This window comes from Aythya fuligula, chromosome 10 (assembly GCF_009819795.1).
Source record: "Aythya fuligula isolate bAytFul2 chromosome 10, bAytFul2.pri, whole genome shotgun sequence".
Classification (NCBI taxonomy): domain Eukaryota; kingdom Metazoa; phylum Chordata; class Aves; order Anseriformes; family Anatidae; genus Aythya; species Aythya fuligula.
Genome location: NC_045568.1, coordinates 14,946,274 through 14,970,342, shown reverse-complemented (window position 1 = coordinate 14,970,342; position 24,069 = coordinate 14,946,274). Strand labels below are relative to the sequence as shown.

At 41.4% G+C, this 24,069-nt stretch overlaps 1 protein-coding gene across 2 annotated transcripts in view; it reads right to left on the bottom strand.

The window, feature by feature from the left end:
* ATXN7 (ataxin 7) overlaps positions 1 to 24,069 on the bottom strand; it is a 78,788-nt gene that overhangs the window by 18,717 nt on the left and 36,002 nt on the right. For both annotated transcript variants that reach the window (XM_032193923.1, XM_032193924.1), the window contains exon 6: positions 14,764 to 14,868. In XM_032193923.1, coding sequence (XP_032049814.1) covers positions 14,764 to 14,868 — 105 coding nt within the window. The remainder of the gene's footprint in view (positions 1 to 14,763; positions 14,869 to 24,069) is intronic.

Genomic DNA, 24,069 nt, shown 5'->3' with positions numbered 1-24,069 from the left:
ATGGCAGCGCGGTGAAGCCTCCAGAAACCACGAAGGCGGCGAGCCCGGGGCAGCACCCCGGGGTGCTGGCACACGGCGGCCTTGGGGCTGCGGCCGGGCCCTCCCCAAAGGGCTCGGCGCGACCCCAACGGCTGCTGGACTTTGGCCAAGCGGCTCCGGTGACGTTACCTCCGGCGGCGCCCGGAGATGGCCGTGGCGGCGGGGCCGGCCCTCAGGCCGCTCTCCCCTCGCCACAGCGAGCTGACAGGCCGGGCCCGGCCGCCATGGGAGGCCTCGGCCCCCGGCGTGCCGCCCCGCGGCCCTGGGGAGGGGGATTTGGGGTTTGGAAGCCCCCCAATGAGGATTTGGGTGGGTGCAGGGCTCCCTCGCAGGTCAACGCTCGGCCGAAGGCAAAGCAAAACAAAACGCGGAGCTGCTGAGGAAAAAAAAAAAAAAAAAAAAAAAAAAAGAGGAAGAAACGGCTCACGCGGCTTTCGCTCTTGTTTTAAATTACCATAACCCGAGCTGAAATTTCTGGCCTTTCCTCACTCACCGAGGTCACGTTTAAAGCCGAGCAACCCTTTCTCCGCTGAAATAGAAAGGCTCCTGAAGGGAAAAGCCCTCAGCTATCGGTATCAGCGCACTGCTTGTACGCAAAGAACAGGCCAACAGAAGCAGGGAGCACTGCTTGAGGAGGGGCGGTTGGTTTGCATTTATTTTTGCTTTTTATTTTTTTTAAAGGAACACGCAGAAGCCCGGAGACTGCACCTCCGATTAACAAGCTGAGAAACACATACTGCACCCTCAAACACTTTGATCAAATAGCAGCTTTCCCATGCCTCTGCAGCGAGGCTCTGAGATAGCCATCAGTTCCCCTTTCGCTCTGAATTTCAAGAGAAGCTGACAGCTCCCATCGCCCATCCACTAGTAAAGGGCAGCTCAGGGACACACAGACAGCTCCTTGGGCCGTGCTGTTTTAAAAACATCTCCTTCCATTGTCAAAATTAGCACCAGTCACGCGTGCTTTTGGAGGATTTGTTTTTATTGTACGCTATTCTAAGTGATGCCTATAATTAAAGCCGGGTAAGTCCCTAACAGCTTTTAGTGGTTCACAAAATTCTTGACTTGAAACTACCATGTGGGAAACCAGCACTGATGTGTTTGTTTTCTTACCAACTGGAATTTATCCTTCCTTAGCCTTTGATTTGGTCTATTCTCATTCTGGGACCAAGAGGGTAACTTTTACTTGGTTGCTTGTTCCACAAATAAACCGACCAGGACCAGGCCTTTTAATTCCAGTACTGCACAGTGTAGTAAGCTGTCTTCCTTCTGAGTTAGAGCGAGGACAAAGAGTCTGATCGCTAAGAAACCCCAGCAGCTGGGTGTCAGAGCAGGGCTGGGATGGAAGCAAGAGGCACAACGGAACATTCACACCGAGAGAAAACTGTGATGGCCCATCAGACGGCACACAACTGCTGAAAAAATGCACTGGGGTTTTAGGCTTTGCTATGTCACAGCATATATGCTGGCTATTTCCATCTTTGCATGTGTTTTTATTGTTTTCCAAGGACCAAAGGTTTCTGAGCGACTTTATACAGTAAACATTTGTAGAATTTCACCTTGAAGCAGACTGATGCGTGTGGCACAGCTAAATGACAAGTTGGAATGTGTATTCTGACAAATGCAGCAGGAATTTTACTTCTTGAAGTAAAAGCAGCCTGTTATAAAAGGCAAGGGAATGCTAAAATCATTTTCCTGGTCTAAATATTACAAAGGTTTTAAGTTCTGTTTTCTAGCAACTCCACTTAAAGTCATTTAAAAAAAAACACAACACAAACGAAGCAACATCATTTGATTCAAAATAACACTGAAATCAACAGTGAATATCCAAGTTCAGAGGCTTAAAATTAGCCCTGAAAGCTGTGAGGATGCTTCATGCACATCCAGCCACCTGCCTGAACACACAGATGGCTGTGGAGAGGCACACACTGCTGCCTGCTAGCTCGCAGCGCCGGCCTCCTGCAGGAAGGGCACCCAGCTCAGGGTGGCTTGCTGGGCATCAGGAACCGAATTTCCAGGTCTTTGCTGCTGCAAAATCACCCAGGAGAAGGACAACTGGAAACGTGTTAACCACACCTTTCTACGTTCACTCACTGAACACAAACGTGAAGTATTTATACCATGTGTGATGCCATCACTGAGCACACGCATCCAGCATGGAGGAGTATTGCAGAACCTTAAGAAATAGCCCCCTCCTGAATGATGCTACAACCTGAAATGTTCTGCATATCTTGCATTGCCATGAAAATACTTCTTCAGCTTGGCTGAAGGATTTTAACTTTAATTTACATTGCATGTTCACATCTGGTCTTGTGAAGCGAGGCAAATGCCACTCTGCCATTTCTCCTTCCATTGTCCACATTTTAGCATTCTGTTCTGTATTTTAAAATAAATGCATTTTATCAAGAACTGAGAGCTGGATTTGACATGCTCCCCAGCATCTCCACTACCAACACAGGTCCCACAGATCCTGGCATGCAAATGTCTTATTAAACTGGTGGGGGAAAAAAAAAAATAAAAAATGCAAAACACAACGTGCAACCTGACGCTGTGTGCACACATGGGGCAGGAGGTGTTGCAACGGGAGGGCAAGTGATGGCAAAATACACATAGGACAAAGGCAGTGACGACTAGGCTTCATTATCTGCACTGCACACAAACTAACTCATTTATCCTTTCTAAAAATTCAGCAATCTCAGGCACCAATTTCACAATCACTTTGAGCTGGCTGGCGCAAGCTCGTCCTGCCACAGCAAAAAGTGTGCCTGCCCTCTCCCCCAATCCTGACCGCTCGGTTCGAGCCTTCCTACCATCTGCTCTCCTCCTAACAAAGAGCAAAACGATCAGTTCAGAGACCTGACAGCCCCACAAACCGCATGCCTTATTGTGCCAAAGCTAGCAATTAACTGAGTGAGGACTAGCACGTATTAAAAAGCGACTTGATCGCATGGAAAGGGCTACAGGCAAGAGCAACTTTTAAACAGCTGGCAACAACAAAGAACCGGGTCGGGAGTTGCGGTAACGATTATTTTGACTAGATCCTAAAAGTTTTGAGGGATACGTAAAAATTTGGACTTCCAAGGAATTTCATCTGATTGATATCAAGACGGCACGAACTGGACTTGCTTACACTGCAGCCTGCTTAGATTTACATTTAGGACATTCTAAAATGATTTTGTTGTAAATATTTTGTTTCACAGAGATTGTTTGGTTACTGGTTACTATTATTATTCTTCCTGGAAGGAAGAGAATGACAGGCCTTGAGCCAGCACCAAACTTCTTGAAGTTGGTCAATTGAGAACTCCTGTGTGGTTACTCCGAAAACCCACGGTGCTGCTCCCGGGGGGAGGCACCGAACGAACCCTGCCATACGCTGTGACACCCTGAAAGCAACCTCAGCATACAGAGCAGCAGGATTATATAAAACATACTGCTACTGACTTGTCTCTGAAGTCTTGCGTGTCTTTTTTTCCCCCGAAGCTGGAAAGAAGCACCCTGAAGGAGCATCATGAATGACATTCCAGCCCTCCGGAACCGTGGGGCAAGGGGTTTGGAAATCAGCGTGTTTTCATCTGGCACAGCTGCTGCTTTGGAGCACGTCTTATGTGCTGCAGAAAACACACGTACATCTGGCAAGATTTCCAGTTCTGGTGTTTTCTTTTCCAAACCAGAGTGCTTAGAGGTTTCTTGGGTTTTAGAAAAGCAGAACGAGTCCAAAACAAAATGGATTACATTTTATGTAATGAGCACAAATTGAGTACAGAGAACAACTTGACAGGCTTCTCAGTACGCAATCAAGTGACAGCATTTTATGCCTTAGCATCAACGCCACTTACACAGGGTGCTTGCCTCTATTAGAAATACAAAAAATAAATGCTACCCATATTGTATGTGTGTACACAGAGCAAAGACTGAAAATACCTTCTGTATAGACTTGTGCCTTTGTCACAGATTAGAAACAGAGAAAGACATTTGGTACATTAGATTTCAATTGTACAAGCACAGCTATTGTTCAGTGCTGCCACTTGGACAACTGGGACAGGGCAGAGGAAATAGTGAGCAGCCCAGGAGCTGGTCAGGGCTTTCAGTTCATCTTAAGTAGCTGTCAAGTATCCAGCTGCCCCAGCTACCTCCTCCTGAGGACAAAAAAAAGTGATGGGTACGGTCCTAAACGTCAGTACCCATCTTTGTTCTGAATATTGATCAATCCCATGGAAAGCTGTCTGGATAGAGAAAGGAACTGGTCACTACCAAAACTGTGACGCCATCTGTCACTCTCATTCTGTGACAACTGAGATGTAACCATCACACCTTGCAATACTACCCGCATGTATGGGTTTATAACATTTCTGTGGCTATCAAAGCAGTCATCAGTATTTCCAGAAGCTGGCTTTCCTTTAACCTTACAGAGCAGGAGAGGGCCAACACGGCACAATTCCAGGCATATATATGGTTACAAGTGGCTCGTCACAGACTGTAAATCAAAACCAAACTGAAGAAAACAAGTCCCACGCCAATAACAAGAAGGGCCAGAGTGGTACTGTAAGGTTTCTCATTATGATCTAGACATACGGAAGAAATGAAAACAATTACTTCACTAAGCTCACCCTAATACAGCTGACAGTTATAAGAACACCAAAATGCTTAGCCTAACTCGAACAAAGCCTTAGCCATGTGGTAACAAAGGAGGCACAGCCAGCTTTCCTCTTAGCAAGGAGACAAGTCATGAACTCCACGTGAGTATCTACAGATGCTTACAAATAGCTTTTAAAACCATCCAGATACACCAAGCCAAACTTCTGATCAGCTCAAATGCAGCTCTACAAATAAAAGCACCAACACTGGAAAGCTTCAGACCCCAAGGTGCAAAGGCTTAAGGAAAGGGGTACATCATCCACCTAACCCGCAGGATTAGCTGCAATACAGCACAGAAGTGAGGGCTTCTGCGGGCTGCCAGATACGACAAACAGCTGCTTTGGAACCTGCAGGGTCACCACAGAGGAGACAGCACAATGCAACTCCTGCCCGGAGGAGGAAGAAACTCCTACGGGGTAAAAACATTAGAGGATCATCTGGCTAAAAGGGAAGGCTTCCTTGGGGAAGCTACTATATATAGAATTTTGAGTGAAAGATTTTCTGACAATCTTCCCAAACGGGGAAGAAAAACCCAGTTATGTAGAAAGTGCTTTAACTCTCCTGGAGCCTTGTCCAATTGCATCCTTTAGAAACCAGCAGGAAGAGAGAGAGTTTCATACCGACAGTGACAACTCATTACTGGTGGAACAGAGAACAGGAAAGAGGACTAGAGGCTCTTGATGATGCTGCTTCTCTCTCTGGCACAACCTAGGGAAACTGGTTAGAATGCAGTTGTAATCTCTGTGGCCAGCAGCTCCCTCAGACATCGCAGAATGTTTACGTGGGAGCAGAATAGGCGAGTTTATTGGGAGCTTATGTATTAGGCACTGATGGCTTCTCCTCCTGCATCATTTGGCTGTCGTTCAAAGGATTAAGCTGTTGCTCTGCTGCACAAGCAAAGGAACATCTATGTAAGTTATAGGGTAAACATCTCAATTTTCTACACGAGCAGTACCTCGGGATGTTGTTCCACGAACAGCAGATAACAGGGTTTGCTGTAGGTATTTTGGCTGTTACTGCTTGAAACAGATAACACCATCCAGTCAACAACAGTATCACATGCTTATGTACAATTTCATGGCATATTTATCTTCCTCATAGATTTTATTCATCAATACATTTATTTTCACTGTATACAAGGTGATACACACTCCCTCTTCTGGTAACATCTTAAGAAATCTAGTTTCTAGGCTTTGTGTATCAAATGTTAGATTTTAAATGTATCCACTTGGAGAACTGGCAGCCATTCCTCCTCCTATTCTACTGCAAAAGCAGCGTGAAAGCTACACACATGCTATGCACCTCTAAGAATTATTATTTAGATTATAGAAAAAAAGATTTTAAAAATACACTTAAGAAATCCAGAAAAGAAAAATGAGGGTGTGGGAAGAAAACAAACATAAGACAACATACACACACACACGTGCACTTATTCATTTCCCTCCTTGATGGTCAGTACCTCATAGACCTGGGAGCGGTGTCCCAAGTAAAAACTGTTGTTTTTTTTTTTTTTTCTCCACCAAACCACACCAAATCTGAGAGTGCCATTACACAAATCACACTAGTACACATTGCTGCCAAAACATTAAGAGAAAAAATACTGAAAAAGCTTCTGTTTCCTCTTGTGAAACGTCTCCCGTTTTCTTCTCCCTTCTTCCACTTTTTCCCTCAATACAGAGTAATGAACTCAGCAATCTACCTACTTCGTGCTCCCATCTATGAGGTCATTTTCCCCTACTTTCCTTACTTAGCTTCCTCTTTATTGTCTCCATCTATTTCTTTTTAACTATGTTTTACTTCGGCTCTTTGTTTTACATTTCCCTTTTTAGCAATTCCCCTGTGTTCTCTCCTTCCCCCCCCTCGGACACACGCCCCCAGACTGCACACCACTTCATTGTGGCTGCAGGGAGAGCTCTGCCAAGCTGCAATCCTCCTGCCCGTGCTGCCTGGCCACTGCCACCATGGCCCCTTTGTGCCCTCAGGCAGGTGCTGCCCAGCTCCCAGCCCTCCTCCAGCATCACGGCTGGATGCTGGGAGCAGTGGTGGCTTGGCAAAAAATTAACCTGACCGATGGGTCCTGCTGAGATTACCTATCTGCCACCCGTAGCTGTGCTCGCAGAGAAAAAGAGGCTAAGTGCAAATCCCCTCTCTTCCGAACGTGGCAGTTGTTTGAGAGGTGGGTGGTGGGATGAGAGGTACAATCTGTGCAATGTGAAACTAGGTGCTGTCATGAAAAAAAAAAAAAGAAAAACTATATTATTTATGACAGTTCAATACTCCACACTGTTTTACGAGCTTCCCAGAACACTCCTCCCTGGAATTAGGAAGAGCTGCGGTGTTCATCTGAGGTTTGCAATTCTTGGAATCATCTCCTCACTGCATGAGAACACAAGCTTCTCCCTCAAAATAAACGGGGAAGTCCTAATAAATAAGTAAGTGCTTTGCATGCGGTTGGCTTTTGAAATTAAACTACTACTAGCCCCGCTCCCCCCCCAGCACCCAGTTCGCATCTCGATGGCTATGACACATTCCCAGCTCTCCTCCATGACAGCAGAAATCCTGCTTTTAAAAACCGATCCAGGCTCCTTTCAGCTCCCTAGCTCCTAAACAGGTTGCAGCTTCATTCTTCTGTGCTCAGCTCAGGGCTCCGTGCCAAGCCCTGCGTGCCCATGGCCTGCCCTCGCAATGCATGCCACCTCCTCTGGCCGAGCTCCAGCTTGGAGGAGTGGCTTAGGCGCTAGAAAGAGCCCTTTTAGCTGGGCAGGAAACCTTCCAAGGATGTGGAGCATGTAAACCGATGCAGAATTGCCTTCTCTGCATCTGCAGAAAGTCTGAACTAGTTCTGAGGGCTGTGTTCTGCTCCACGGGCCAAATGAATTTTGAATGATGCAACTTAGCATTGAATTTTAGGTGTGTTATTTCTCATTTTGGATCACTTTTAACCGTAAGCCTGACGCGACCATTCCAGCTGGCTTCTTCCAAGGTGAAACTGAAGTCAAATACACTCAACAGCTGCTTTATGAGAACTACTTGTTTTCTTCAGATCTTACTAAATCTGTCAATCAATACACTAACTTGGTCCCTCTTGCTGAGCAAATACTTTTGTACGGCAGCAGCGAACACGGCCGTGCTTCCTCTTTTCCCACAAAGATAACTATCTTTATTCTCTTTCTTTCCGCTTGTTCTCCCCGTGCTGATGTCTACCTTGAAAAGGGAGCAGTCTGCCTCAGTCCCTGCATCCTTAGCAAGGTAATTGTTATAAAGGAGCAGGGTTCCCATGTAACACTTGTATAATTATCTATGTTAGCCTCGTTTAACGTACTTCAGCCTTTCAGTGAGAACAGAATAGCAAAGACATTCTCTGTCCAGCCAGTAATAAAACACAAGGATTTCTGCATGTAGGCCTTCTGCTGTGGCAGAACAGCATGAAATTTGGTTCATGCTAACTGAAGGTAAGAAAAGCCAAAAGCACACCAGAGCATTTTAAAGTTCACAGTATTTCAGCACATGTGGTGCTGTAGACAGAATGAGTTACATCCTAAGTGGTAAACTGAACAAATTTCTTTAAATCTGAAGCTGAACACCATAATTTTCGCGTTTATTGATACTTATTATTGCTTTACATCTTCAGCTCTACAAATCTAGGTGCCAACAAAAAAAAAAGGAAGTTTTAAGAGAAAAGTGCCATCAACTTCTTAAACTCCCTCTGTTTTCATGTAATCAAACAAGACCACAGCCATTATGCCTGCACAAATAGCTTGCTGCACACGAACTGCCTGCAATGGTACAATTAACCACAGGGCATAACTTCTTTACTCCTAAAAACCTGTGTGGCAGAAGTTCTAGTGACTTGAAATCCCAACTCACACATTCAGCATTCAGCGAAGGTTTTGGGGTACACATTGCAAACCCCAAACATATTTACAATCTCTTTCCAGGTGGTAACACTTTCTTATTTAATGATGCATTCATTTTAAATTAGTAAATAATCAATTGAAACAGTTTTCTGGGATGAATCCTGTACTGACCTCTGAGCCCATTCCTCTCTGGGAATACGCCAAGACAACTCTTGCGAAAGTTAGAGAATTTCACCTATTCCTGCCAAGAAATTGAACTAGTTGCTGCTGGACCCAGAGACTCAGATTCAACTGCTGGAATTTAGACTGTGTGAACTGCTGCAAGAGGGCTCCGTGTTTGAACAGAAGCTGATGAAGCTGCCAATGATAATTTGTTAAATCATATACATTAACTCAGGCTATAATACGCCAAATGCCACCTGTGCGTGTTTGGCAATATGCTTGGCAGATTGCTCCAGCACATCTGTGAAACAACCAGATAATATCAAACTTTTATTTTGGCTACTAGACTACTGTAGAAGATTACCGATACCCAAGAAGATTCCTATAATTTATATCAAGCATTTTCATACTGCTTTAAAAGTCATTAGTGAACACTGGACACTTATTTACTGAAACAAATTACTTGCTGCCAAAAGCATGCAAACCATAATGAAGGCTTATCTTTCCAAAACACAGATGAGCTCCTGCAATCTCCTACAATAAAAAAGAAAAAACAATACAAACCCCACCAAGCAACACCCCCCCACACCCTGATCCTCAGGTCCAATGGCTTTGGAACAGGATTCAGTACATTCCTTTCTTTTCATATCTATATCAAACGCTGCCTTGTACAGACACTTTATCTTTGATTGTAGTACTTGCTAGATAGTCTCTCTATACTTCTCTAAACATGCAGCATCTGCAGAACTTCAAAAAAAATTAAATTATTAAATACTCATGTCAGATTTCCAGAACAATTAGCTGCTGCCAAATTTGAGATAACAAAAAAAGGGTAGGACAAATTTATATTCAATTCACACTGTGTCAAAAGAAACCAAGTGCATTATGCTGCAGAGCCTTTAATACTTAAATTAGTTGTGATATAACATCTGAAAGACAACAGACAATTATCAGGGATAGTAAACGGATCACTTATCCCAATTAATATCACAACAACTATCACCCTCTGAATGCAAGCACTTAACACTCCCCTCACCACCACCCCCAAAAACAAAACAAAATAAAAAAAAACACCACTACTTATGACAAGCCATATCAGTAAGCCTGCTAACTAAGGGTGGGTGTGAGAACTGGTCGAGGGAGGAAGGAATACGGTTATACAACCAGAGGTACACACAGATGAAAGATTTGTGTGAGACTTTACAGTGATTTTCTGGATCCAAGCATGTGAACGTCTGTCCCTGCTGCCAGGATCTGCCCTGTTCCTCTCTCCAGGCTGAGAATAAAAACTGGGTGCTGATCTTCTCTATTGCAGTCCCACCACCTCCTAGACAGCTCAGGTGTGCAAATCCATGTCGTTACTCCTTCAGGTTGAAATGTGCCCTGAGCAGAAACTCCAATGCTTAGGAGTTTCCCCTTGGCTCACAGAGCAGCAGAAAGCAATGCTCAGGTAGGTGCTCACCTTTGTTACTGCATGCCAAACCTATGAAAGTTAATCAAAACATTGGGCATAGCTCTTTAATGACTCAACAACCTGACACACTGTAATGGTCTCTTTCCAGTGCTCGCTGAATTAATGGTTTCCACAATCACCGCATGACTCACAAGCGCTATCAGCTTATGTTTCACAGGTAGCCTTCCTTATGTTTTCCTACAGATTGCTGGGAAGTTATAACCCCACTTCATGTTTACAGAAGCCAAAGCACAAGTGAACCAAGAAACTCTGCAGAAGAAGGAAGAAATAAAAGGAAAAATCAGAGGGAAGGAAACCTGTATCTCTAAACTGATGCTCCATCCACACCAGCGAGCTATCTCCTCGCTCCTCTGAGCCACAAACCAGCACGGATGGTGAAGAGAAGCAGCTGTTTCCAGACGAGAAGCTGATAACCACAGGGAGACACGATAAACCCGTGGAACGGCTGAAATACCAGTGAAAGGTCATACGGCCCCAAAAACATGTCGCTTCAGGGTTTCCATGAGCTACCTGAAATAGCTGTAGCAATGGCTTCCACAAAGAGCAACGTTTTGCTGTAATACAGCAACCATCTACATAAAGAGAATGGCTTTTAATGGGAAAAAGAGAGAAGAAACAAAAGGAACACATTTGGTCCTACCACAGACATATCCTGCTAGCTGCCAAAGAGGTATTCCAGACAAGTATGAGGGTGAGCAATTTGACAGACAGCAAAGTCATGTTTACTGTAAGAATTAACACAGGACGAGTGGAAACTGTGCATGCACTCCAGAAACACACCCAATTTAAATACAGAAGGAGAGAATATGCTGCATGGAAGGTGGAGAGGCTGGCACCCAGCCTGACAAGTGCAACTGGAGAAAAACACTGTGTTTTTTCAGAAGAGGTCAGCAGGATAAGAGATATCAGGTGCTTCGCCCATAGGACGGAAAGCCTGCAGGTTATAGCTTTGTCAGTCCTCCACCTTTGATTGATCTTGACTCATCCAAGGAAGATGCTGATACCACAAAAATGCAGCCATTCAAAAAGCAGCAGCAAGAATACTGGCAGTAAAGTCCTGAAATCATCTGTTCAGTCCCGCGGATGAAGCAGCTGAGGTCTGACAGAGTGATGATTTGTTCTGAAAAGCAGGCCAGCCCCTCCTCGGCTGGCTCCCCTGCCCTGCTACCGCCCTACAGCAAGAGGGGAAAGCAATTTGAGCATGCTGGCAGGCAGCTGTTGTACACAGACCAGGAGAAATCTAGCTCTATGTACTTAAAAACAGGCTGTTTACCGTGTAGGCAATTACATTTAATAATGGCCCATCCATATCGAAGGAATATCAAAAGTGGACTTCAGATAATTCTTTGGATCAGATTGCTTTTAAAAACTGCTGACAGGTTTTGACCACTACACACGGTGTTGTGCATACCAAACACCACACAATTTCACAAATCAATGATAGCATAAATCCATAGTACAGAATAAGTTGTTAAAATGGCAATTCATACTCCAAACATCTACTTCGATTGCCTCAAGCGAAATTTAATTTTAAATTAGTATCTCTTCTAGCTGCATTAAAAAACATGAAATATAAAAGCGTGTTTTATACAAATATATGTGACTTGTATCAGTAAAGTATTTTACTGAACAGGTAAAATATTCTGATAAATACATTTAAACTATTTCTGACTGCACATTCTCTAGAAAAAAAGCGAACTATCAAATGTCCTGCAATGCACTTTCAGCCTACCTAAGCAGTTTATCACAAATATGCTTTGGAAGAAATTAATTAGCTCATTAGGCTTAGTTAATAGTTTGTTTACCATTCCTTTGACATAAGTGACATTTTAACAGAGAATATTCTAATTCAGAAAAACCCATGTGACAGATTTTAAAGAACACCAAGTACAAGCAACACATACCACTGCAAACTGTAGAATATTTTAAGAGATTACCATTTCTCTGGTAACAATTTAAAATAACTTCTGAAGACTGAGAACATTACAGAAAGGTACAGCTTCAGTGATGCACTGTAATTTTTGAGAACACGCTAAAAGAAATCGCTCCTTTTTAAATCTCTGAAATAAAGCCACAGACGAAGACCTCACTCAGGGAAAACAGACTCTGGTGAATCCAATTTTTCTTTTCCCCCTCTTGGTATCATGATATTGTACTATTTCTTTTAGGAGAACTGTTATGTTTTGAGCACTTGAGTAATTTCCTAACTCCTGAGTAATTCGGTATACTGAGCAAAAGACTCCACTGCTGAGGTAATCAATCACCTCTCCTATTACCAGCTTTCACATTCGGTCTGGTAAAACGAGGGCCAAGCGTGTTTCGAGAATGTGAAGACTGATAAAAAAGGAGACAAGATTGATAGCTCTATACAAAATCAAAGTCAGCCCTCTTACCTTTTTAAGGCTATTAGTTTGGCAAACTAAGGTCTTTTAATAATTTACACCCCACCCAAGCCTGTTTTTCTCATCAGATTGGCTCCTCCCATTTCCTCTGCAAGCTGCAGCACTTGTTTAGCGTCTTCATTGTTCAGAATGGGCTTAAGAAATACTAAGAATAACCTTGTCATTTCCATCCCTTCCTTCTACACTTCCAAGTATCAATCTGCCATTAATAGGTTTACATTTGAGAAACCTTACTACTTAGAGATCGTGCTCCTACAATGTGATACAGAATAGGAACATCACGTTAGTACTTCTTCTTTAATCTTTTAGAAATGTTTTCTACACCTTCACTTTGTAATTTCCTCTTCACTCTGTTCCTTTCAAATTGCAAGTATTGCTTACAGAAGGGTTTGAATTAGAATAAAGTAAACCTCTTGTAACGTGTTTACCACTGATACAAGCAGCATTACAGCATCCAGCCATGGCCAAGGAGCGATGCTGTGCCTGTTCAGTTCTTGAACTCTTTCTTCAATCTGCCCACAAGGTTGTCATGCCTGCAGCTGCAATACTGGCTCCTAGAGCATGGATACCCCCTTACAAAGATGGGTGGTTGGAGATCAACTCATTTCAGAAAGTCAGCCCAAAGAGTCTGCAGATGCCAGCAGCTCTCCATCAGTACCAACCTGCGCCAGCCCTGTACTCCTGACCTTGAGACGGAAGACTCAATATGCCAGCACTCAGAACTGGGTACCGTCCAGTCCTCCCCCATACATTTATTTTTAACTGTCAGAATCAATTTAATATGATATTTTAGAAGGACTTATTGGACATCCCAAACTGATACTCAGTGACAGGTGAGGAATCACACTGGCAAGGACTGGACTTACTCTCAGCTGATACAAAGGCTTAGAGCACCCAGAGTTAGAAAAGCATGCTGCCTTCTGTTCTCCTGGCTCCCTGCAGCCCTGGAGACAAGTTTTTGTTATTATTATTATTATTTTTAATATTTTATTTTATTACTACTGCCATCCATAGATGACAAGCAAACCAGTAAGAATTGTATCACAACACCTATCGGATTCTTCTCCGAGTCACTCTGTGCAACATGACTGCAGAAATCCAGCAGCAAGGCTAGGGACATAATCCACATGGCATCGTAACACAAAAACCAAGGAGAGGTGGAAAGGAATAAGCAGCGCACCCTCTGCACAGCACAGGAAGACTCTTTCCCAGTCTCTAGGAAGCAGCAGGAGCAAGTACATCTCTTGCCAAAGGGCTGGAGTATTTAAGATGCAAGAAAAGTTATGCCTTGCTCTGAGCTCTGGGAGAGGCTTCCCACCCATATCCAGCATCTTCTATTCTTTTAAGCAGCAAGACAAGCTTGGAAAAAAGGGAACTCGCACAAACAGACACACACAGAGGGAGGAGGGAGTAGTTCAGAAGAATATTTGTCTATCTTTTGTTTCCTAACCAAGTGCCAATACATCTCCTCGATTTCTCCAGAAACAAAAAGCTGAACACCAAGAACCTCCTATTCAAATATTGACACGAAAATGTGTGATATTAATTTCAACTAGGCTTGAGAGGTGTATGGAAAAGAAGAACTGCCTACCTCCCCCGGTTACATTCTGTAGGAAGTGAGAGAACACTTGAACTTGCATAATACTTCACGTTTTGTCAGTCCTCTGTAAACATTGGCTAGCACCAACCAACATGAGAGCTTCCTAGCACAGTTTATATACAAAACCATCTGACCATTAAAACAAATACAGATTGATACTTCTGAAAATAAATAAATAAGCTTACTGCTCCTTTGGAAACGTATTATGTTATAGGGCAGAATTTGTAAGCTTAGCTTTTAGCTAAGTTCACACTGCAACAGAACCTCGTGTAAAAATAATCAGTGTAAATTGACATGGAGAAATGACACACTCAGACACAAGCACACTACACAAACCATCTGTGAAATACACTATATATGCCATTTCAAAATTGAACTGCAGGCTTGCAGTGTTTCAAGACATTAAAAAATTAAAAAGGAACAAGATCTTCACGTAACTGCATTACAATGTATATAAAATGATTAAACACAGGTTATGTTCTTTGACATTATTTATAATGTAATGATCCATGTACCATCAATTTAAAAAAAAATTGCCAGGCTTAATCCTGATTTAACCTCACCCTTAATTATTAAAAATAGTTAAGCACTTACCATAATGTGATTGAAATGCCTGTGGTTTTACGACCTGATTACAGTGGTTACACATCACCAAATAGAAATCATCATGAGCCGGGCAAAGACCAAATATTGGCATATCTAAAAACAAAAAGACAAAATGGCATATCTCTCAGCTGCTTACAATTATTGAAGAACAGTTTAATTACAGAGCCATGACACTAGTGTTGAATCATAATTTTAATACATTTGTTTAAAATTTGAAAATGAGAAAAAAGCATATAATGCAATGGATAATTTTGTGCTGGAGTATTACAAAAGCAAAAATCTTCCTACAAAGATAAATGTAAAATAAGCGATTATTTGTAGAAAACATTTATTAGAAATCTGATTTAGGACTTATTATTTTATACCAGATGTAAGAACGGAATAAAAGACTGACTTTAAATGACAGACACAACATAAGAGGGGATGCTTTATGTGTGCTGAAACGGGTTTGGATTTTATTCCAATTTCATTAAATGAGTTCTAAAATGAAGTTTATTTTCTATTTATTTATTTTTTAACCATTTTAGATGAACAGTCATTTACCAGGCAGTATTACATGCCTAATGGTTTTATTTGTTTAACAGTGCATTATAGTCCAGCCATCTGCTGCCAGAGATCTGTGTAACAGCTATATGAGAGAGAAATAGAGAGATAACAGTATGTCAGAGCATGTGTGAATTTTGGAGATAACACACATACTTGCGGACTTTTACTAATAAAAAGAAGTTTCTACAATGTTGTTTTTAAGAATACAGTTTGTTTAGAGTACAGTTTAACATTTAAAACTGCATTCATAGATTACCGAGGCATTATGTACAACATTTACTATAAAACTTAAAGGTCTATTGCATTAATACAACTAAATATTATTCACTAGAAGACCAAAAACAGGAAACTGCACACATAATAGTGTATAAATTCATTATTGCCAAAGAGCATGGCTAAGATCTACAGCACTATTTAATTAAGACCAATGTAATAAAACTTATTTTCTTCTACGAATACTCAGCAATCAATTTATAAGTTAACAGTAAGTTAGAAATTAAGAAAGTTAAATTTATGCACCTGTGTGCTACAGCTGACCCCAGAGTTTTGTTTTAAAGTTATTAATTTGTCTACGTGCATTTTTAGCAACATGCTACATTTGATAAGAAAAATATCTTTGTTCATGAATGAAAGAGTAATTGTTAAATAACTGGAGTAGGACACATTTTAAGAATGAATGTGACACAACCCAAGGTAAACAATGGCAGCACAATGCTGTCATCCCTGCAGAGCCCCCCTGACTCCACTTTGTTTCTTGCAGACAAAAGAATGCATCCACACTGAACAGCTTCCAGAACTAAGGGCTCCCTTTGTGATAAGCATTTTCCTCAAAAAAGAAAAAAAAAAAAAAAAAAAGTAATTACTTCTCTTTAAAAAAAAATAAAGAGGTCTCCCAGGTTTTCCAAGAACCTTATTAGCACTATATTACAATTAAATACCATACCTGTAGTAACAGCTGCAACCAGATTTTGCATTTGGGCCCAAATACAATGACCATGGACATCTTAAGTGGCTGTGACAAATGACAGCTATGCTTATCTAAATCACAGGCACTTCTCAAGCAATTGTGGTTACATTAAAAAAAAGTTATAAACTGATTTGCACTTCATTGAGTACTGAGTCTTCCATTGTTTTTTCATTTGTATGATATTTTTGCAGAGAGAAATGGTTCAAGACCTCAGGCACACCTATCTTACTGCTAACTAGGCAAAACCCTGTAAGCAGCCCGCAGGAGAAAATGGAACAGCAAACTTCTGTTTTTCAATGTCTACTTTCTGTGATTTAACATTAAGCTGGTTAAGGAAAATATGTGTGTATAAACCTAACTGCCTTTGGTTAATACTGCATTCAGGAGTTCTTTGGGTACGCCTGCATGAAAGTTTCCACAAATACGCCACGGTCACTTCCATCTGACTCCTAATACGCCGTGATGAATGGGACAATAACAGTGTACACTGCTTGCTATTTACATTGGTAATAGCACACAGACAGGCTACTACTGTATAATATCTAACGAACTGTAAATCCACGCCCTGTAACCTGCTCCCATAACCAAGCCTTTTCAGACAACACTGAACTCGGCCTCTACACCAGCTCGTACAGAACATAAGGCTGGGGGAATAAAACCTCTAACCCAAGAGAAGGATTTCCTACTGCTGTGCATCTTCCAAGACAAAGCCCTCCTTGGCATTAGTCACGCTCTCTCTATTCAAGCACCTTCTTATGAATATTTGCTGGAAATATAGAGCTTTCATTTTACACTACAAGTGGAGCAAACTAGCAGACATCAGTGTAAACAAAACTGTTTTTCCGTTTCAGTTTCGGGATCCCAAGAAATCTGAAGCATTTAGAAGCATCCCCCTACACCAAGAATCACTTCTTTAGCATTTTAAAATCAAAGCTCCACGCGATAGAAACCACTGCCAGAATGCTTAAATACACAAACTCATAAGAAAGATCAAATTCTAAGAGTGAAACCAGTTGACACAGAAAAAAGGATTTGCTGCGCACACAAAATCACAACTGATTCCAAAGGAAGTCAGGCAGGAGGCTGCAGCCAGACCACAGGAGCCAGTTTCAAAGACCTTCCTCCCCCTAGTGCGCCATGACTACTGATAACCGAGCATCATTTAATGCAGCCAGTGAGGGAGTACCAAAAGGCAACGCAAATCCCTTGTTTTCTCCTACCTGGCAAATAAACTATAGCTTTTTATTATCAAAGCATTTAAGATAGATGCCAGAAATCCTTTTGTTATGGAGTCCTATGGGTTACTAAGTAAGGATGGCACCTGCCGATGCTGAGCACTGCACGGACGCACGCAGACAGTCCAAAGGGTAAGTGGGCAACAAGGAGCACGAACACCTCCCGGAGATCCAAAGATTAGTTTAACAATGGGTTTGACACTCTAAAGATTGCCATCCAGCCAAGACCAGCTAAGACGACTAGAAAAGAGCTCCGACCCGAATCCACATCGCTCAACAGAGCTTGTCTTAGTCACATAAGCTCCCATGCTTTTAATGTGCCTCACTTCATTCTAGTCAAGCAGAGCAAGAGCGGGGTTCAGGGAAGTCTTATTTCTGTTTCTGCGCGCCAATGCAGCAAACACCGATGTGGCATTGCTAGGAGAATGACAAGAAATATTCCTTGCAAATATTAGAGATATACAGCAGAGTTTAACAGAACTTGGAGATGGATGCTTTATGTTTCTGCTCCCCCCACAACCCGCCCCTCGTACAAGTTCAGAAGTCTTGCAGCTGATATTCTCCTAATACTTTATACCTATTTCACTTAACGACATGCAAATTCGCTATTTTAAAAGTCTAATGAAGTTTATGGTACTTCACCAGTATCATTTCAGATGCTCTGTTCCTCCGGGTTGAAAGATTACTTTTTGAAATACTTGGCTGTAAATGTAAAGCCCGTGCCTCTGATGGAAGAGCCTAGCAACCATGATTCATATGTTCCTCTTTCAGAGCTGGCCTCATTTAACTCTCTCCATCTGGGAATGTTTTTCAAGGTCAAACGAGAAACTTAAAGCGAGACCTCAGCCTTTCAATTTATTTTTCATAAACATGGTATTTATATGGTGTCAACACACAAGTAGTGTTACAGGAGCTGCTGGTCGCATTAATTCTATTAGCACTGAAAAGAAAAATGACTTCATTTACCTCCATAACATTAGACCTCTGGACACTGCAACCTCCTGAATTCATTTAAATGTAACTCAACTACAGTGTTTTAAAAGGAGATATATTTAAACGATATATTCCTGTACTCTTTCCCAAGAATAGTACAAGCATGTGCCGTAGATACTTCTGAGGTATCTCAACTGCGTTATTTGCTGACTGTGTAATAAGGGAAATGCTTTTTATACAGAAAGGGCCCAGTCAGCACATTTTCTGATAAAAAAGGAAAAACAATAATAACAGACAACCTGACATACCCTACGTCAAGTAACAAGGAGCTCAGCATATCTACTCTGAAAGACTTTCATACACTGAGCTGTCATCTCCTCCTCTACCCCGGCACGTGGAAGCACACAAGCCAGCGAGCAATGTCACCGGGTTTTCAGCATTCTTCTTCAGGACTGTAACACTACAGATGCTCATCGTCACTAAAAGTACCTGTGTGTGTACTCTCAGTTCTACTACTTAACGTCACAGACAACAGAACAAATAAAACAGACTGCAACATGCAGTTCGATAACAGGGCGACAGTTTGCGTTTACTGAGTCACTAGAATCAGGGAATTCAGTGACTAACACAGCTCCACTGCACAGTTTTTTTTGTTTAGTTGTTTTTTTTAATCCTTCAAATTTACCCAATTTCCTACAAACGTTGTCCCTTTTTCGATTGGGATCATTGTGCAATGCACCTCTCCTAGCATTTAGTGAGACAACATCCGCTCTGGGATTACCATGGACAAAACATCACAAAAAAGTGAGGTTAAAATCTCCAAACCAGCAACCTCTACTGAAAGACAGTCAAAGAAGCCCAAATCCTGGCTGTTTTCAGGGACCAGAAGGCAGGTTTCCTATTTTGCAGAAGTCTGCTCACCACAGTTAAGAAAACAAGGAGAGTGAAAAGCGAAACACAGGAAGAGAAAGCAAAAGCTACTGAGGACAGAAACGAAAGGGCAAAGATAAACTCTCAGAGTTATAGTAAAAGAACAGAAAGCTTGATGATAAAAAAAAAAAAAAAAGTGGCAGCAATACATAAAAGTACTGCATAAATGTTTTCCAGACAGACCACTGCTAATGCTCAGTTCTTCCCTATCCATTCCCAGCACAAACATCTGCTTAGGAGAATTGCTTTTAAATGTCTGTGTCTGATTTATCATAACACACATGTACTGCTCCCCGTGCAGTAATGCTTGACAAGGAACACTTCACATGCTGCTGCCCAACGCGGACAGTAACAAGTTTTGACTACAGAGACCTCCGCAGCACAGCGTAACGTGCCTGAAGCACAGCACCAACCCCATTACACTTCCAGAGTGTTTTCATCAACTCCAGTTAATATCAGATGCAACCCCATTAAAATGCACTGTGCTAGATTACTAACTTTACGCTCAAAACAGCTTTAACTCCCTGTTATCTTTACAATTCCCCAGCCACGGAATTTGTTTTTCTTTTTACTGGGGCCTGATCCAAATCCACTTTGAGTAAACGTCCCAACTTTCACTGATCCACTAAGGCTTTCCAATAAGGTATCAGGGAATTGTTTTGGAGCTATAATGTCCACACACTGCAAATATATCCCATTATTCTGAAACGTTGCCAAATCTGAGTTGTTTGAATTACTTCATGGACCAGAACTTTGAAGTTCAAATAATGTACACAAAAGCTATCTTGAATACGTTTACGCCACACTTGTTGTGTTTTCTCCTCTTGTTAGAACAGAATTTGTCTTGAACATGCTAAGGTAAAACAAAGTGTACGAACATAATTTTTAACTGGACTTAAATCTCTTTCTCTAAAGGCATGCTTTTATTAGAACTTAAGATAAGACAATCTATCACTTACGTCTGAAAGAATGTCAAAAAGGGGAGGAAAAAATAATACTAAAATAACTTTTGGCAGGGCAATTCAGACACAGGTGCAGTACCTTAAAACTAGCTGACACCTAGAAGGAAAAAAGTTGTGGTGCCACCTCCCATAATCTGCTCAGGACACTTGCCCCAGGTACCGCCTCATCCTATTAAAGCAATAAAATATTTCTCCTGCCTTACCCTTTCCAGTTGTGGAGAACATGAATGTCAATTTCATATCTGAAAGCAAACAAAAACTCCCAAGCAACCTTTTTTAAAAGCTTGTGATTTGAGGAAAGAGGCATGAGGAGGGAAAAGGAAGGCTACTAAGGCGGCATTTAGGATCACGTGAAATGGACTGCGCTGCACAAGGGCAGATTTCAAACAGGGCTGCGCTTGGTTAAAAATCAGACTAACGGCTTACACTAAGTCCAAAAAGCCACAATTCTGCCAAGAAATCTGCACGACAGAAGTCAGCACGATCTGTTGCTGATGTCAGTTGTCAATAACAGGCAATTTTCAGGTGGGAGGAGGATCTGAGATGTAAACCTGGGGCACTGAGCTTTCTGCTCCAACAGCACTACAGCAGATCTGTCCCCAGGCTATGCCTCGTCCACACAAAAACAGCAACTGCACGGTAAGTTGTCTGAACTAAAGCTCCAACAATTCACATAGCCCCCTCATTTTAACTCATATGAATGTTAAAAATAAAACAACCACACATCATCTAAGTTAGCATCTCAAAACGTACCTTTCACAAACACATCCAACTTTCTGCAACCACGATATTATTTTCTAACCAATATTTTTCCAAACCATTTTCCAGAAACAGACCCAACTACTTATCATTCACGAACACACATCTGCTTTTGTAGACTTATCGATGTTAAAATGAAATTAAACTACTGGCAAAGTAGTTTTAACTGGGTACTATGCTAGATGATGATGATAATAAGAAGGAAGAGTATTCCTAAGGAGATATCATGATCAAAATAAATAAAATTGCATAATATTCAGAGTGCCTGGTGACCAATTATGCAAGATTTAAACCAAAATAAGAGATACTAGTAAAATATGCATATTTGAGGGTGTATGTACAGAGCTCCAAGTAACGTACACATGCATATTAATAGAGCACGTTTTATGAACCATACATGCAGGCACAACAAATATGTGCCTGCAAAGAATAAATGCATAATCAAACAAGCTAACCATAAAACTATCCCATTTACATATAGAAACACTTTAAAACAAAATCAAAATATCCTCGCCTGCACAACTTACTCTCCTGTTGCCTCTGATAAAAAAGAACTTTTAATACAAAATACAGCAAAACAAATGGACGTTCCCAGCCTCCACACTGCCAAAGTGAAAAGCCAGAAGATACCTAAGCTGCTTCTTTTAGGCTCAACGAGAAGTGGTGCTACCAAAGTATTTTCTGCAGGGTTACCAACTTTCAAATTCATTTCCAACTCCGCTTTGTACATCCTTACGTAGCTTACTTTTTTTTTTTTTTTTTGCACACACATTTTTCAAAGCACAGCTATTTGAGGAGACATTTGAAAGGCACAGCTCTTCCTGGGCTCTGAGCACAAGTGTGTTTGAACTTTGTTTCACCATGCAGTTGCTGACTGATACGATGAAGGAGGGAACAGCTGAAGTCTTGATTAAATGTTTTTATTGCATTTTCCTCTTTGGCAAATGTAGCAATTACATATGCTTGAATAAAAGTCCTAAGAATACCCAAACCTCAAAGTTCTGGCTCAGAGAAGTGACTTTCACTTTGAGAGAAAAAAAAAACAGAACCTAGTTTAACCATGTGCAGTAGTTGCATTACTAGATTTGATCAGTTGTAGATCTTTACTAGTATTACAGCGCTTTATTTCTAAAAGCACAGTCTTTTCTCTCCAGCCTCCTTTTTGAGCACAAAACAGCCTATTTTTCTAAAGAAATACAAGTTACAATTCCGCGAGGATCAATTAAAGTATGTTTTTTTATTATTTTGCTTCCCCAGATTTAAGGCAGAATTTCATACCACGAGACTTGAAAGGGGAGAGGATGACCTACCTGCGACTGCTCGCGTTTTCCACGTGCTCAGCCATACTGCATCCCCTGGACCACCCCCTCCGCCTTCCCCTCCAGCATCCTGCAGGCAGCAAAACTCCTCCTCGCATAACTGAGCAGCAAATCCAAACAGCAGCCCTTCTGCGAGGTTATGAGCACATGACTGCTGCAACTCTTCCCCTAGTCTTTTCTCCCTTGCAGAATGAAACACTGACAATCGTTACCTTCTCCAAGATTTAACAGTCTTGGGGTATTTCTACAGCATGCCCACTGGCAAAAGCCAGAGCAGCAATCACCAGCGAGAAGTGTGTCATGCACGCAGGCACCTGCAGCCTAGTGTGCAGCTGGGGGTTCTAATTTTAGGCTGCCAAGATTTGAATGTTCCTGTAATTATATATAAAACACACTAAAGCAGACATCCAAGTATTGAGTTAAATTCTTTGTATGTGAGTTCAGCTACACGCAATTAATCTTTTAAAAATCTAACACAAAACATATTTTTAAATTGTTCATTCAGAAGTTCAGAACTATTAAACGGGTTTTCAAAGCTGATCCTACGAAATAACAAAAAATTTCAGTGAGCACGTTTCCAGCAGATTGTCTTTAGAAAGACCAATTCCTAAATTTCCCAATGAAATACAAGTACCATATTTAAAGCTTTTCAGCAGATAAAAAAGTCTCTCTGTACATATTGTATTGTTAAATTAGGTTTTCATCAGCTATTTGAATGAAGTCAGTCATCTGCAAAAACTATTCCATTTACTCATTAATTAGTTTTCAGAGCAGAGGATATTTTAAACTTCTCCAGCCAATTTGTATAATATTACATAAATGCTGAACATATAATTTGTCATCGCTCTCCATATAACAAATCTTCATTTAAAGTCATACATTATTTTTAGGTGACATGATCTCATCATGCAATTTTAGGGAAGCCAGAAAATTATTATTTGTGTTTCCGTGGCAAAAATAAATAAATAGTTACTTATCTAATCCTTAAATAAGTTTAGGAACTCTCAACATTGAGTTTAATTTAGTATTTGTATTATAAAAATTGGAATTAAGGAAAAAAAAAAAAAAGAGGTTTACCCAGTAATACTAATATCAGGGGTCACACTTCACTTGCTATGCAGAAGAACAGGATCTTTTACATGGGGAAAAAAAAGTTCTGGCCAAGCAATTAGTCGCAACCCTAGCCTCAATTAAAATTAACTGTATCATCCAGTGAATATTTTAAATTATATCTTTTCATATACCTCAAAGGATGCTACTGTTTTAACATCAACAGGTTTTTTAATCTTCTTTTATATACAGCCCTCTGTGAACTTTGCAGCAGCTGTACTTTTGTAGAAGGAAAAAGGAAGTTTGTTTTATTTAAATCTAAACTTACGGTTTACATAAAACTGCTCATTGCAGCAGCAGCATTTTGATGCATTATGACTGCAAATCGTGAGTGCGTTCCAAGTTCCTCACCCTCTCCCAGCTCTTATCTAGACGTGCTTTTGAAGAAAAAAAAAAAGGCATGTGTGCCTCAACAAAAGTTCTTGCAATCTTTCCCTGTGTAACTACCTGCCCACATCACACCACAGCAATGCTGTTCGGTGCTGGCCAGACCCTGGCACTCAGCAACTGAGGAAGTAGAGCAGTAAGGAGCA